Source organism: Bubalus kerabau, chromosome 4 (assembly GCF_029407905.1).
Source record: "Bubalus kerabau isolate K-KA32 ecotype Philippines breed swamp buffalo chromosome 4, PCC_UOA_SB_1v2, whole genome shotgun sequence".
NCBI classification, from domain to species: domain Eukaryota; kingdom Metazoa; phylum Chordata; class Mammalia; order Artiodactyla; family Bovidae; genus Bubalus; species Bubalus kerabau.
In genome coordinates this window covers 163,763,012-163,779,959 of record NC_073627.1, presented here as the reverse complement: position 1 = coordinate 163,779,959, position 16,948 = coordinate 163,763,012, and the positions used below count along the sequence as shown (strand labels likewise).

At 45.9% G+C, this 16,948-nt stretch overlaps 2 protein-coding genes across 2 annotated transcripts; both read right to left on the bottom strand.

Moving 5' to 3' along the window:
* Nucleotides 1-2,998: 2,998 nt before the first annotated feature.
* Nucleotides 2,999-4,676, bottom strand: LOC129651757 (tumor necrosis factor receptor superfamily member 10B-like). The gene is made up of 2 exons (XM_055580335.1): nt 4,082-4,676; nt 2,999-3,634 (listed from the first exon to the last, which is right to left on the bottom strand). Exons 1-2 carry the CDS (start codon nt 4,344-4,346, stop codon nt 3,444-3,446), a joined length of 456 nt encoding a protein of 151 aa, XP_055436310.1. The 5' UTR covers nt 4,347-4,676; the 3' UTR covers nt 2,999-3,443.
* A 280-nt stretch (nt 4,677-4,956) lies between these two features.
* On the bottom strand, nt 4,957-15,928 carry LOC129651756 (tumor necrosis factor receptor superfamily member 10A-like). The gene is made up of 4 exons (XM_055580333.1): nt 15,684-15,928; nt 7,003-7,102; nt 6,265-6,378; nt 4,957-5,249 (listed from the first exon to the last, which is right to left on the bottom strand). The coding sequence occupies exons 1-4, from the start codon at nt 15,864-15,866 to the stop codon at nt 5,134-5,136; spliced, it is 513 nt and encodes a 170-aa protein (XP_055436308.1). The 5' UTR covers nt 15,867-15,928; the 3' UTR covers nt 4,957-5,133.
* Nucleotides 15,929-16,948: the final 1,020 nt, after the last annotated feature.

Genomic DNA, 16,948 nt, shown 5'->3' with positions numbered 1-16,948 from the left:
GACTTCGCCAGCACCCAGAGCAGTTGGGGACAGTCCAGGTCAGCAGAGAGTCCTGCCCCAAGCAGGGGATGAGGGCGCATCTGGAAGAGGAGACTGCTGTCACAGAGGGAGAAGGCATCTGTGAGAGGAGACAGAGGGTGGGACAGTGAGGGGCAACAGACCTCAGAGGAGGGCACCTGTCTTTCTCAGGAGGGTGGGGCACCTGCCTTTCTCAGGAGGGTGAGGCCCCCTGGCTGCCACCTCTGCACTGGGGACAAAGCAAAGGTCTGGAGGGAGGAAGGTCTCCGGCCTCACACCCCGCTCGGCCTCACTGCCTGACACTGCGGTACAGCTGGATGGGGACAGACTCTGAGCAAGAATTTAACCCTAAAATGGAGCAAACACCACCTGCCTCATGGACTGTGCTGCAGATTCAACGCTGTGTGTGTGAAATGCTGTGCACACCACCATCCACAGTACATAAGGAGGGCACCCGACACAAGTTTATATTCTCTAACAGTTACACTGAAAACATGAAACATAACAATACTACTTTTCATGAAATATGGTACTAACTCAAAGTATTCTAAAAAATTTCATTTCAATATGTAATATAGATAGCTAATGGGAAGTGGCTTTATAACACAGAGAGCTCAATCCGGTGCTCTGTGATAACCTAAGGGAGGTGGGATGGGGGCGTTGGAAGGAGGCTCAAGAGGGAGGGGATATATGTGTACCTATGGCTGGTTCATGTTGCTGTACAGCAGAAACAAGCACAACATTGTGAAGCAATTATCCTCCAATTAAAAGTAAGTTAAGAATTTTTTTCACTGCAATATGTAGTGTTAGCTGCTCAGTTGTGTGTCTGACTCTTTGTGACTTCATGGACTGTAGCCTCTCAGGCTCCTCTGTCCATGAGATCCTCCAGGCAAGAATACTGGAGTGGGTTGCCATTCCCTTCTCCAGGGGATCTTCCTGACCCAGGGACTGAACCCTGTTCTCTTGCATTACAGGCGAATTCTTCACCATCTGAGCCACCAGGGAAGCCCCTCAACATGTAATCAATATACAAAAAAAAACTGTTAACGAGACAAATTACAGTCCTTTTTTCTACCAACTCCTTGAACTACAGTATCGAGTTATATACTACAGTTCATCAGATTTAGCCACAGTTCAGGTGCTCCTCAGGGCTTCCCAGGTGGCACCAGTGGTAAAGAACCTGCTTGCTAATGCAGGAGATGTAAGATATGGGTTCGATACCTGGGTTGGAATGATCCCTGGAGGAGGGCATGGTAACCCACTCTAGTATTCTTGCCTGTAGAATCCCATGGACTAAGGAGCCTGACAGGCTACAGTCCATGGGGTTGCAAAGAGCCAGACATGATTAAAGAGACTTACATGCATGGACAGGGGCTCCACAGCCTCCCTGGGCCAGGAGGTGCCCTGCTGGACAGCACAACCTATCAGATGTCTCAGAGTGGGTCAACCTGGCCCTGAGCAACCAGGGAGGAGAGAGGATGGTGGAGGAGGGAAGGACAGGGAGGTGTTAGGGGCCACTGTTAGAGGACAGAGGGGTGCAGGGTGGGAAAAAGAGGAGGGGGCAGGGAGGGAATTAGAGTCCCGATGGTTCAGGGACAAGCCATCCCCTCTCTGAGTTGCCCTAACCGCTATGGAGACAGAAATTAGGACACTGTCCCTCCTCCCTCTACTCCTGATCCCCTGCCCAGGAAAAAAACACTCACTTGCAGTGGCATCTGTTGGAACCAGCAGCCATCTTCTCCTCTGAGATCCTTCAGGTGCTGCTGGTTTCTGTAAAACACAATGGAGAGCAGCCTTGGTCTTAACCGGGGGTCCTAGGTTACAGAACTGAGCCTAGTAAACCTTGTTCTGAAATTCTGGCAGATGCAGCCGTAAGCAAAACAAAACCAATGCAGGATCTTTGAAGGGAGCGGACAGAAGAGTCATTATTTTATATACGATTGTATTCTTATAAAACTCTAATGGTTCAACAATAATACGTAAATGTGAGTGTGTGGATGGTGAATGTTAAAAATTATGACAATAAATTCTATAATGAATTATGAGTTGGATAAACTCATAAGGTTATAGAACATTGTAATACAAAGATACAGCCTCAACAAGAAATGAGCAATTTACCAAAGGAAAACACACATGGAGTTGAGGTATTATAAAACTCTTAACTTAAAATGCTAACTCTTTTCATAAGAAAAATATAGAATAGCTAAAAGATCTCAATTCCTCCTAGATTAATTTATAAATTAAGGTAAAACTCAAAAACCTCAAAACTATTGAAATGATATGACCCCAAATTGTAAACGTCTCTGTATGTGTGTGTGTGTGTGTGTGTGTGTGTGTGTATGTATACATATATAATATACGTATGTTTAGTCACTCAGTCATGTCTGACTCTTTGCGACCCCATGGGCTGTAGCCTGCTGGGCTCCTCTGTCCATGGGGATTCTCCAGGCAAGAATACTGGAGTGGGTTGCCATGCCCTCCTCATACATATATATATATGTACACACACATACACATAGTGAAAATACTTCTATATGTTGACAAAGAAATTTTACTTCAAGTAGATTCAACTTAACAATACTTTTGAAATAAATGTGAAATTCCCACTATGATGAGGAATGGCTTAAAAGTATGTAACAGTCACATAGAAAATTATTATGTAGCTCTGACTCCATCACTGAGTCAGTCATGGGAGGAGTGATTACCCTTCGCCTGCCCTGTTCTAGACGAGGGATGTGGTGACAAGACAGATGAGAAGTAGCATCAGAGCTGCCAGTGGACCAGAACAGGGGTTGGGACTCCCTTCCCCTCCATGCCCTGGTCTCTTTCCAGAGCACGGGGTGGGCTCCCTTCTCTCCATGCCGCGGTCTCCCTCCATCACCACCTCCCCAGAGAAGAGGAGACCTGACCCACTGCCTCTCCCTGTCTCTACCACAGTCCCAAGCAAGCAGAAGGGCCAGAGCCCCACACTCACCAACAGGCAGTCTGCTTGCTGCATCTCGGGACTGGGCGTTGTTTCCTGCAGCTTCTTTTTCTGCCAAGGGACCAGAATGGAAAGTCAATCTCCATTGGTCAGCCTGTTGTTGTGTGCATGGTCCAGAGCCCCAGACCTTCCTGGGGGACATAAGTGCCAGAAAAGGGCCTCGAAAAAGCAAGGCACTGACCCAGGAGTCACAAACCCACAAACCCCTACAGCTTCTGAGGGGACACAGTAGGTTCTGCCTTCCCACCTACACCTGTGCTATGCCCAAGTGGGCATAGACTCAGCACATCTGGGCTCTGCTGATGGCACCCAGACTCTGGTGTGATGCTAAGGGGAACTGAGCACCCCTGCCTGACACCCCCCACACCCCAGGGCTACAGAGTGAGGGTGTCTCAAACAGTAAGGACAGGGCCAGCGCTGCCAACCAGCCTTAGGACAGCTCTCAGCAGGCCAGTCTCCCTCCTACATTCAGCCTAGAGCCCCCAGGCCAGTTGAGAGACTCAGGGACAACAGCATAGGACACACCGGGGACCGTGTCCACCCTGGGCTTTGTTGTGATGCAGTTACTGAGGGTCTGAGGCCACCAGATGCTGGAGAAACCGATCACCTTGTGCCAGCACTCATTAAAGAGACCTAGAAGAGAAGAGACATCCACTGAGTGGTGGGGAGGGCGCTCTTGCCACACCTCCCTTCCTAGGGACAGGGTGCAGGGTGGGGGCTCAGACACTGAACAAACAACCCCGGGCCTGTGACTGCAAGCGGGATATTCTGAATCTGGAGAACCCTCAGGGAGGAGAAGAGAAGGGAGAAAATGAAGTAAAATGAAACCCATGTAAAATCTCTGTGCAGTGCTACTGAACCACCCTCTTCTCCTGCCTCCTCCCACCAGACTCAGCCAGGGGGAAGAGGGGACCGTCAGCTGAGTTGGGGGCCCAATGTGATCAGTTTTGTAGGACCAGGTGAGGTGGGAGGAGGAGGGGTTTCCTGGGGAACAAGATCAGAGACAAGCCAGGAGGAACAGGAGGATTGGGGAGATGGAGGAGGGAGCCAGCACCTCCTCCTTCCCTTCTAGAACCTCACCTGTAAAGTAGCACCATACACATCCGATTAGGACAGCGGCAATTACAGATACAAGTTTAATCACCAGCCTTGAAGGGCCTGATGAGGGAGAGGGAGTGATGGTTGGTCTCTGGCTCATGGTTGCTAGCTCTCCAGGAACTGGGGCCTCCCCATGGGGCAGAGTACTTGATTCTTGGTCCACACACTTGATGTTGCTCCAGGGGGTACATTTCATGACCATGACCTTCCCATCAGGGCACCTGGGTACAGACACAGGGGGACCCATCAGGGACAGCTGGCTGGATGAGGAGAAAGAGGGGGCAGCCTCCCGTCCTGGGTCCCCTGACAAGACAGTGGAGGGGAGACAGGCTCTTGCTGTCTGCAGGGGAGGGTCCCCTCACTCCCCATCCCTGGGCGGGAGAACGATCCAGGATTGTGTACTGCGGCTCCCGGGCTCCTACTGAGTGTTCAGAGCTGCCCTTCAGGAGCTGGGCTTCCTCTGCAAGGCCTGCCTGGCTTCCCTGGGCTGCATGGGAAGCTCTGTGGGGGGTGGGGAGGGGGGGGCCTCATCCAGGTCAAGGGTCACAAGTTTGACTCATCCTCCAGTTAAATTGGAATATAAGGCCCTCTCATCCACCTGTTGACTCTTCCTACCAATCTCAGCCAATACTGGAGCATCAGAGGATAGTGAATTACTATTGGCCACCGAGTCCCCAAATAGGAAAGATTCAGGTGCTACTGGGGAACAAGGGGCTGGGTGTGAGGCCTGTCGAGTTGGCTCCGGTTTTATAGGAACCTTGAAGGAACACACACGTGGCCTCCTCATGACTTCTGTCTGCTGTCAGCACTTCGGTCTTTCTAGGCCCCTCCCGAGGAGACGTGGGAAGGGGCCACTGGGAAAGCCGTGCAGGACAAACAGTGGTGGTAGGGAGCACTGCTGCAGGCTCAGGAGACCCCACAGGCACAAGGGAGCTCTGGGAGGTGGGAGGGGCTTCACGGAAGCAGGAGAGAGAAATGGGTACAAGGAAACTCGGGTCTCCTGTGGGTTGGAAGCCCCCCTAGGCTCCTGTGTCTCACCCGGTGCTGCATTTTTGACAGAATTCAGGTGCATCTTCTCCACGGAAAGTGCCAGGTTTGCACTGACACTCAGTGTCCTTGGTCGGGGTGCAGCCATTTTTTTCTTCTTCTCCTAGAGACCAAAGATAAGGTTTTGAGGGTGTGTTTCCCTCGTATGTCTCTCAACCCTTCTTCACCACCCAGATGTCCATCCACTCAGTTGAAGAAGTAATTCGGAGGGCTTGCTGGGTGGTCCAGTGGCTAAGAATCCGCCTGTTAAATTAAAGCAGGGGACACAGGTTCCATCCCTGGTCTGGGAAGACCCCACATGTTGCGGGGCAGCTAAGCCCGTGTGCCACAACTACTGATCCTGTGCTCTAGGGCCTGTGCACCACGATGAGAAGCAACAAGGAGCAGCCCCCTCACCACAGCTAGAGAAAGCCCTTGTTCCGCAACAAAGACCCAGAACAGCCAAAAATAAATGAGTTAATCTTTTTTTTTTCTTAAATAATTTTGGGGTCATTTTCTGTGGCAACACACATACACCATCCATAGAACAGCCACTCTTCACGTGTCACCAACAGAGGCATACAAAAGGCACTGTGCATCATTACAGATTGCATCAGGGTTGGGAAGAAAAATGTTTTAGATCACAAATGAGGAGCAAGAAGTGGGCTGGGGTGAGGTGTAATCTGAGACGCTGTGGATGGAGAGGAACCCTTGGGTGATGTCCCAACGGGTGATGCCTGCTGGAGAGGCAGAGGGACCTCAGGTCATGAAGGCTGAGAGAGGCTGAGACCCCAGAGCAGAGGGCATGACGCACTCAGGAGCCTGGCCCAGGATCAGACACATCACACAGCTCAAACCCAGCCCTGCCCCACTCCCCCAGGCCTTCTGCACTCTTACCATCCAGCCCCCTCCACCAGGGGACACGTTATTCTCCTCTTTCCAGCTGATGTTCTGAAAGACTTCCCTACCAGTTGGCATGCGTTATGCAAATAACTTCTGTTTTCATTATTCTACTGACCTAAGACAGGGTGAAGACTTAGCTGGGCTGGAAATCAGGTCTCTGACTCCTCGTCCCATTTAAATCCCATCTCATCACCCAGCACTCTAACTGCAGGCATGCGGGACCACAGGCTCTGTACCTGATTTGCAAGTCGTGCAAGGTAAGCAAGAAGGGAGGGTGTTTGAATGACTGGTGTAGTCTATCCCATCGGTGCATGGGGCACAACCTCCAATGGCTTCTTCCATATAGAATCCTGGGAAGGAAGGGAAAAGCTGGTGAGAAAATCCCCGCAGGATTCCCTGAGGCTGGCAGTGTGGCTGCGGAGGCCTCTTTTGGCCATCTGTGGAATCCACAAGGGGAACTCTCCTCAACCGGGCTCTCATCTTTTGATTCTTCATCTACCACATACCCTAGACCAGCACTGCCAACAGAAATATATTACAAGCCACACATCCAAGTCACACTCATAGCTGGCACATTAAACAGTAAAAAGAAAGGTCAGGGGCTTCCCTGGTGGCTCAGTGGTAAAGAATCTGCCTGCCTATGCAGAATACATGGGCTCGATCCCTGGTCTGGGAAGATCCCACCTGCTGCAGAGCAGCTAAGCCCACGTGTCACAAATACTGAGCCTGCACTCTACAGCTCAGGAGCCACAACTACTGAGCACACAGGCTGCAACTACTGCAGCCCGTGCACCCGAGAGCCTGTGCTCTGCAGCAGGAGAAGCCCCCCAGGGAGAAGCTCAAGTACCGCAACTGGAGAGCAGGCCCCACTCTCCACAACTAGAGAGAGCCCGTGCAGCAACAAAGCCTCCGCACAGCCAAAAATAAATATACAGACATGAAGACAAGGGTTGGAGACCAGTCTTAGAATCTACCTGGTGGACATAACTTCTGCTGGGGGCTCCGTTCCAGTGCGGCTGATGACTGCTGGTGAATTTCATCCTTCCTTACAGACATGGCTGAAGCAGGTTTGACCTATGGAGACAAAGCAGGGACAGGCATGAGTGGCTTCCACACTCTCACCCCTTCTAGGATCCACCCCCCATTTCCTTGACCACTACCTGCAAATGAAACAGAACTGGGACCTTTCTTCCCAGCTCTAAACTCTCATTCATATTTGTTCTTTGGCCTTTTGTGCCAGCAAGTAATGTACATTTAATTTTCCCCTGTATTCCTTCCTCTTAAAATATGTTTATTCCAGAAAGTAGGTGCTCAGATACGTCCAACTCTTTGCAACCCCATGGACTGTAGCCCATCAGGCTCCTCTGTCCATGGGATTCTCCCAGCAGGAATTTTGGAGTGAGCTGCCATTTCCTCCTCCAGGGGATCTTCCCGACCCAGGGATCAAACTTCAGTCTCTTGCATCTCCTGTGTTGGCAGGCTGGTTCTTTACCACTAGCACCACCTGGGAAGCCCAGAAAGTATGGGCAAGGAAAATTTTTTTTATAAGAAGACAGAAACCATAAAGATCCCCTTGATTAGAGAAAGCATCCATTATTTTGTGTCTTGACTTCTATTTGACCATATGTGTGAATATTCTTAGGCTCTCTCTTTCTTTCTCACATGTGCGTGCACACACACACACACATTTTCACAAATGAGGGTTCTGTCATGCATACAATTTTTCATAATCAGGATATAGAATCACATATTGAGTAATGGATTTGTGGCTTTAATCCAACAAGCGGTCCCCAAAAGGAAGCTGTCAGTGTTCCACAAAATACCAGAATCACATGGAGAAAGAAGAAATAGCAATACAGGGCTTTTAGCCAAGTCTCTGTGCTAAAACAGAGAAGGCAATGGCACCCCACTCCAGTACTCTTGCCTGGAAAATCCCATGGATGGAGGAGCCTGGTGGGCTGCAGTCCAGGGGGTCGCTAACAGTCAGACACGACTGAGCGAGTTCACTTTCACTTTTCGCTTTCATGCATTGGAGAAGGAAATGGCAACCCATTCCAGTGTTCTTGCCTGGAGAACCCTAGGGACGGGGGAGCCTGATGGGCTGCCGTCTATGGGGTCGCACAGAGTCGGACACGACTGAAGCGACTTAGCAGCAGCAGTTAGCAGCTGTGCTAAAAATGACACAATGGGGCCAGTCTGAAATCACTGGAGCCTGAGGCTTCCACCAGGATTAATGTGTTGATGATAGTGTTCTGATGTTCAGGATTGTATTGTCATTTGGGGGAAGACTGTCCTCATTTGTGGGAAATATACATTCAAGTGTCCAGTCATGGGATCTGTCATGTCAGCAGCTATGTTTCAGATGATACAGGAAACAAAGGGTTTTGTATAGTTTTGTAACTTAATCTGGGAGTGATTTAAAGTAGAAAGTGACATGAAGAGGAAAAAAAAGAAAGAAAAACAAAGTTGAAGTGGAAACAGCTTATGTTGAGCCCAGTTCAACTGCCTGGATCTAAACAAGATAAAATGCCACCTGTTAAGTATTTGGGGACAGCTAAGCTCATATGTGTCCCCTAATCATCCCTTCCCCAGTCTGGGCCTCCTCCGAGTCACCCCAAATTGGTGGACTCTCCTTTCCCGGCCCTAACAATCCTATGCCTTCCTTTCTTCCCTGGTTCTCCTCTCACAGACTCTCTCCCTCATTGTTTTGTTACGAACAGTTTCAAACATCCAACAAAGTTCTAAGATTCATTCACTAAACTCTTACATGCTCAGCACCTAAGTTCTGTAACTTAGGTGTATCACATATTTCTTTCTCTAACCATCCCCCTCTGGCCATTCTAAGTGTCTTATTTTTATGATGAAATTCATATCTGTAACTCTTAATACATCAACATTATGTCAGTAACTCGAGCTCAATATTTCTTTACAGTTTACTTCAATGTTAAGATTTCCAGATTATTGTACCCAGCAAGGATCTCATTCAAGTATGAAGGAGAAATCAAAAGCGTTTCAGACAAGCAAAAGCTGAGAGAATTCTGCACCACCAAACCAGCTCTCCAACAAATACTAAAGGATATTCTCTAGACAGGAAGCACAAAAATGGTGTATAAATTCGAACCCAAAACAATAAAGGAAATGGCAACGGGGTCATACTTATCAGTAATTATCTTAAATGTAAATGGGTTGAATGCCCCAACCAAAAGACAAAGACTGGCTGAATGGATACAAAAACAAGACCCCTACATATGTTGTCTACAAGAGACCCACCTCAAAACAGGGGACACATACAGACTGAAAGTGAAGGGCTGGAAAAAGATTTTCCATGCAAATAGGGACCAAAAGAAAGCAGGAGTAGCAATACTCATATCAGATAAAATAGACTTTAAAACAAAGACTGTGAAAAGAGACAAAGATGGTCACTACATAATGATCAAAGGATCAATCCAAGAAGAAGATATAACAATTATAAATATATATGCACCCAACACGGGAGCACCGCAGTATGTAAGACAAATGCTAACAAGTATGAAAGAAGAAATTAACAATAACACAATAATAGTGGGAGACTTTAATACCCCACTCACACCAATGGATAGATCAACTAAACAGAAAATTAACAAGGAAACACAAACTTTAAATGATACAACAGACCAGTTAGACCTAATTGATATCTATAGGACATTTCATCCCAAAACAATGAATTTCACCTTCTTCTCAAGCGCACATGGAACCTTCTCCAGGATAGATCACATCCTGGGCCATAAAGCTAGCCTTGGTAAATTCAAAAAAATAGAAATCATTCCAAGCATCTTTTCTGACCACAATGCAGTAAGATTAGATCTCAATTACAGGAGAAAAACTATTAAAAAATCCAACATATGGAGGCTGAACAACACGCTGCTGAATAACCAACAAATCACAGAAGAAATCAAAAAAGAAATCAAAATTTGCATAGAAACGAATGAAAATGAAAACACAACAACCCAAAACCTGTGGGACACGGTAAAAGCAGTCCTAAGGGGAAAGTTCATAGCAATACAGGCACACCTCAAGAAACAAGAAAAAAGTCAAATAAATAACCTAACTCTACACCTAAAGCAACTAGAAAAGGAAGAAATGAAGAACCCCAGGGTTAGTAGATGGAAAGAAATCTTAAAACTTAGAGCAGAAATAAATGCAAAAGAAACAAAAGAGACCATAGCAAAAATCAACAAAACCAAAAGCTGGTTCTTTGAAAGGATAAATAAAATTGACAAACCATTAGCCAGACTCATCAAGAAACAAAGGGAGAAAAATCAAATCAATAAAATTAGAAATGAAAATGGAGAGATCACAACAGACAACACAGAAATACAAAGGATCATAAGAGACTACTATCAACAATTATATGCCAATAAAATAGACAACGAGGAAGAAATGGACAAATTCTTAGAAAAGTACAACTTTCCAAAACTCGACCAGGAAGAAATAGAAAATCTTAACAGACCCATCACAAACACGGAAATTGAAACTGTAATCAAAAATCTTCCAGCAAACAAAAGCCCAGGTCCAGATGGCTTCACAGCTGAATTCTACCAAAAATTTAGAGAAGAGCTAACACCTATCCTGCTCAAACTCTTCCAGAAAATTGCAGAGGATGGTAAACTTCCAAACTCATTCTATGAGGCCACCATCACCCTAATACCAAAACCTGACAAAGATCCCACAAAAAAAGAAAACTACAGGCCAATATCACTGATGAACATAGATGCAAAAATCCTTAACAAAATTCTAGCAATCAGAATCCAACAACACATTAAAAAGATCATACACCATGACCAAGTGGGCTTTATCCCAGGGATGCAAGGATTCTTCAATATCCGCAAATCAATCAATGTGCAAGGATTCTTCAATATCCGCAAATCAATCAATGTAATACACCACATTAACAAATTGAAAAATAAAAACCATATGATTATCTCAATAGATGCAGAGAAAGCCTTTGACAAAATTCAACATTCATTTATGATCAAAACTCTCCAGAAAGCAGGAATAGAAGGAACATACCTCAACATAATCAAAGCTATATATGACAAACCCACAGCAAACATTATCCTCAATGGTGAAAAATTGAAAGCATTTCCTCTAAAGTCAGGAACAAGACAAGGGTGCCCACTTTCACCATTACTATTCAACATAGTTTTGGAAGTTTTAGCCACAGCAATCAGAACAGAAAAAGAAATAAAAGGAATCCAAATTGGAAAAGAAAAAATAAAGCTCTCACTATTTGCAGATGACATGATCCTCTACATAGAAAACCCTAAAGACTCCACCAGAAAATTACTAGAACTAATCAATGACTATAGTAAAGTTGCAGGATATAAAATCAACACACAGAAATCCCTTGCATTCCTATACACTAATAATGAGAAAACAGAAAGAGAAATTAAGGAAACAATTCCATTCACCATTGCAACGGAAAGAATAAAATACTTAGGAATATATCCACCTAAAGAAACTAAAGACCTATATATAGAAAACTATAAAACACTGGTGAAAGAAATCAAAGAGGACACTAACAGATGGAGAAATATACCATGTTCATGGATTGGAAGAATCAATACAGTGAAAATGAGTATACTACCCAAAGCAATCTATAGATTCAATGCAATCCCTATCAAGCTACCAACAGCATTCTTCACAGAGCTAGAACAAATAATTTCACAATTTGTATGGAAAAACAAAAAAGCTCGAATAGCCAAAGCGATCTTGAGAAAGAAGAATGGAACTGGAGGAATCAACCTACCTGACTTCAGGCTCTACTACAAAGCCACAGTTATCAAGACAGTATGGTACTGGCACAAAGACAGAAATATAGATCAATGGAACAAAATAGAAAGCCCAGAGATAAATCCACGCACATATGGACACCTTATCTTTGACAAAGGAGGCAAGAATATACAATGGATTAAAGACAATCTCTTTAACAAGTGGTGCTGGGAACTCTGGTCAACCACTTGTAAAAGAATGAAACTAGAACACTTTCTAACACCATACACAAAAATAAACTCAAAATGGATTAAAGATCTCAACGTAAGACCAGAAACTATAAAACTCCTAGAGGGGAACATAGGCAAAACACTCTCTGACATACATCACAGCAGGATCCTCTATGACCCACCTCCCAGAATATTGGAAATAAAAGCAAAAATAAATAAATGGGACCTAATTAACCTTAAAAGCTTCTGCACATCAAAGGAAACTATTAGCAAGGTGAAAAGACAGCCTTCAGAATGGGAGAAAATAATAGCAAATGAAGCAACTGACAAACAACTCATCTCAAAAATATACAAGCAACTCCTACAGCTCAACTCCAGAAAAATAAATGACCCAATCAAAAAATGGGCCGAAGAACTAAATAGACATTTCTCCAAAGAAGGCATACAGATGGCTAACAAACACATGAAAAGATGCTCCACATCACTCATTATCAGAGAAATGCAAATCAAAACCACTATGAGGTACCATTTCACACCAGTCAGAATGGCTGCGATCCAAAAGTCTACAAGTAATAAATGCTGGAGAGGGTGTGGAGAAAAGGGAACCCTCTTACACTGTTGGTGGGAATGCAAACTAGTACAGCCACTATGGAGAACAGTGTGGAGATTCCTTAAGAAACTGGAAATAGACCTGCCTTATGACACAGCAATCCCACTGCTGGGCATACACACTGAGGAAACCAGAAGGGAAAGAGACACATGTACCCCAATGTTCATCGCAGCACTGTTTATAATAGCCAGGACATGGAAGCAACCTAGATGTCCATCAGCAGATGAATGGATAAGAAAGCTGTGGTACATATACACAATGGAGTATTACTCAGCCATTAAAAAGAATACATTTGAATCAGTTCTAATGAGGTGGATGAAACTGGAGCCTATTATACAGAGTGAAGTAAGCCAGAAAGAAAAACACCAATACAGTATACTAACGCATATATATGGAATTTAGAAAGATGGTAACAATAACCCTGTGTACGAGACAGCAAAAGAGACACTGATATATAGAACAGTCTTATGGACTCTGTGAGAGAGGGAGAGGGTGGGAAGATTTGGGAGAATGGCATTGAAACATGTAAAATATCATGTATGAAACGAGTTGCCAGTCCAGGTTCGATGCACGATACTGGATGCTTGGGGCTGGTGCACTGGGACGACCCAGAGGGATGGAATGGGGAGGGAGGAGGGAGGAGGGTTCAGGACAGGGAACACATGTATACCTGTGGCAGATTCATTTTGATATTTGACAAAACTAATACAGTTATGTAAAGTTTAAAAAGAAAAAAAAAAAAAAAAGATTTCCAAAGAAAGACATGCACAATCTTAAGGGTACCATTCAAAGAGTTTTTTTTTGTTTTTTTTTTAATGCATACACTTGGGAAATCCAAATCGTCTATCTAGATCATGGAAATTAGCTTGCTTCAACACATTCCCTCATGCCCCTTCCTCAGTTATCCTAGTCTCTAATGTGACTCCAAGAGGGAGTGGCCTTCATCATATGGAGGAAGGTCCTTTCTACCCTGATAAAATGAGACTTTTTTCTGACAGTAAAGAATCTGCCTGCAATGCAGGAGACCCAGGTTCAATCCCTGCGTCAGGAAGATGCCCTGGAGAAGGGAATGGCAATCCACTCCAGTATTCTTGCCTAGAGAATTCCATGGACAGAGGAGCCTGGCAGGCTACAGTCCATGGGGTTGCAAATTGTTGGGACACGATTGAGCAACTAACACTTTCCCCTTTTCATTACAGGGGGTTAAGTGTCAGTTCAAATTCTTTTTCTGCATCTGTTAAGCTGTTCATACAGCTTTTCTCCTTTACACTGGTTTGTGTGTGTGTGTTTTAAATTTTTAATTAGAGGATAGTTACTTTATGTGATGGTTTCTGCCATAGTTTTTAAAGATCTAGAATTTAGTTAACTATTTGCTTTGTAAAGGAATTTTGCCTCTGTTTTTAGGAAGGGTATTTAAAAGTATTTTTTCTTCTTTTCAAATGTTTCTGTTAGGTTTAGGTATTAGGGTTATGTTGGCCTTAGAAGAACTAGTGAAGAACTCCTGTTGTCCGAAAGAATTTGTGTAAAGATTTTTGTTAGCTCTTTTATTGTCTGAATTTTTGTGCCCTCCCCTATGTCCTAACCTGGGGTCTCCTGGTTATCCACTCCCAGTCTCAGCAATCTCATGGATCCTTGAAACACTCTACTGGAATGGAAGAATCAAAACCATGACACTATGGTGCCCCATCTTTACTTCTTAGACTGGGAAAGTGTTAAAGTTCAGTGTGCAAGTGCGTGCGTGCGTTAGTCGCTCAGTCGTCTCCGACTCTTTGCGATCCCATGGACAGTAGCCCACCAGGCTTCTCTGTCTGTGGAATTCTCCAGGCAAGAGTACTGGAGTGGATTGCCATTCCCCTCTCAATAGGAACTTCCCAACCCAGGGATTGAACCCTGGTCTCCTGCATCACAGGCAGATCCTTTACTGTTTGAGCTCAGTGTGCAAGGGTGCAGGGAAATAGGGCACCCTTGTGGACTCCTGGTGTGACTTAAAATGGTCCAGTCTTCTTTGGGAGAACAGTTTGTCATTATCTAGGCAAAAGTGTAAAATCATCTAACCCACTGACCCAGCAATTCCACTTCTAAGGAGTTACCCAACAGACAATGCACATGGCTACACTGGATACTTGACAGGCACCCAGACCCATTCATCAAGTAGTGTTCAACATGAGTCCTACCTATTACAAACCGATACTTTAAAAACGAATTCTATACTTCTTGTGAATACAAAATGCTATTTCTTTCCAGATTTTTGGTACTAATTTGTTCAATGAAAGATGCCTATTTTCACGATTTCTGTAACTTTGTTAGACCCTTAATTTTTTTTTTTTCCTTTGACCCTCTAAGCAGCTTTGAAAAGAGCCTCAAATAATGCAAGAAAGCGGTGCCAAGTGTGCACATTTTTCCCCATGGTGAGTTTCTTAAAAATGCACACTCAGGGACGGGAAAGCCTGGTGGGCTGCCGTCTATGGGGTCGCACAGAGTTGGACAGGAGTGAAGCGACTTAGCAGCAGCAGCAGCGCTGAACCACACCCAGAGCCTCCAACTCCCCTCTGAAAGAAAGTGGTGAGACTCTGACCCAAGCTGAGTTGATCGGTGGTTTCTATTCATAAAGTGTAAGGAGCTGGAAGCAATTTTGAAGTTGTTCTCCTTTCAGAGAAAAGGAAATGTTAAGGGTGCTTAAGGCAGTGGAGGGGGGAAGATGGAGCCTACACTTAATGATTTACAAAGGACACGTTTTAGAAGATACATGCAGTGCAAAATAGCAAAAGAGAGAGAAAAGAGTGAGGAGAGTCGGCAGAGGGAAAAGGGAAGAGAAAGGAAAGAAATGACGATCTGATGCTCGCTGGGCCTGGGGCCAATCCAGAGGTCAGGTTCTCCAAGGAGCCAGATCTTCCAGGCAGCAAGTAGACGCCAGGGGTCCTTACTCTAGCGCCCCCCACCAACACGCCGCGTATTGGACTTGGCCGGGCGGGTCCTACCAGGATTTGCCCAGCCAGGCGCGCCCGGGCCTTTTCCGGGCCACCAAGAGCGCCTTTTGGAGCCGGGACTCGCGGCGGGAACTCACCAACAGCAAGACACCGAAGACGGTGAAGATGAGAGCCCAGGGGCCCCGGAGTCCAGGCCTGGGGCCCTGGGTGCACCCTGCCCGGGAGCTCGAGGCGGCCGCTGCCCTCTGTCCCCGCTGCACGGTGCGGTCGGGGAGCGTTCGCTGTCCAGGTTGCCGCGGGGTGACAGCCTCCAGAGCCATCAGAAATGAAAGTGTGTTTCGTGGGGCGCGAGATTAACCCTGCGAGCTGCGCGGAGGGGAGCTCTGCTGTTTAATCTGAGCGTGCCTCTACTTTTATACCACCCCGCCCTGGGATCGCGTCACCCGCGGTAGCGAATGAGCCAGTGCTTGCTGATATAATCATTACCACTTCCAACCAATCACGCGTGGCTCAGGAGAGGAGCCCGGGCTTTACCAAAAGGGGCATTTCCGCCAGCGAACAGCATGTGACCCGGTTTTTCATTCAGCGCCAGGCAGGTCCGTGCCTTTGGGAGGCGGGGGCAGGGCACCTCCCACGTGCCGGAGAGACTCAGAATCTGCGTTCCAGCCAGGTCCTAATGCCCCACGGGTTGAAAAAAGGAATGAACCACCTGTCTTCTAACTACTGCCTTCTGCCCACTCCCAGCTTCTGCTCCTCCCCGCCCCGCCCTTCATTGACCAGGGCCCCAAGGAGGCCAGAGAACATGGACAGCCAAGAAGGAGATCCAAGAGGTGCCCTGTACTGTACTGTAGGGGAGTGATGGGTCAACTAAGAAATCTTGAATTGTTAGAAAAATGAGTAGGTTGCCAGACTCACTTGCACTTTCTGAGATTTAAGTACTTAGGAAATGAGACAAACCTGGTGAACCTTTTTGCCCTGGGCCTATCTCATATAAATAGTGTTAATAATCACTTTACTACAGAATTATAAGTAAGTATTTATTTAAAGGCAAAGAATTGTTGTTTAGTTGCTAAGTCATGGCCAACTCTTTTGCGAGCCCATGGACTGTGGCCCGCCAGGCTCCTCTGTCCATGGGATTTCCCATGTAAGAATACTGGAGTGGGTTGCCATTCTCTTCTCCAGGGGATCTTCCCGACCCAAGGATGGAACTCAAGTCTCCTGCGTTGGCAGGTGGATTCTTTACCACTGAGTCACCAGGGAAGCCCCCAAAGGCAAAGGATACACACCATATTTTCCTGTTGTGAACTCTACTTTTCAAAGATCTGAAGTATCATTAACACGGTTTATAAGTTTACTTTTGTCACTTTTATTTTATAAACCTGAAGTTCTACCCAACAGAACA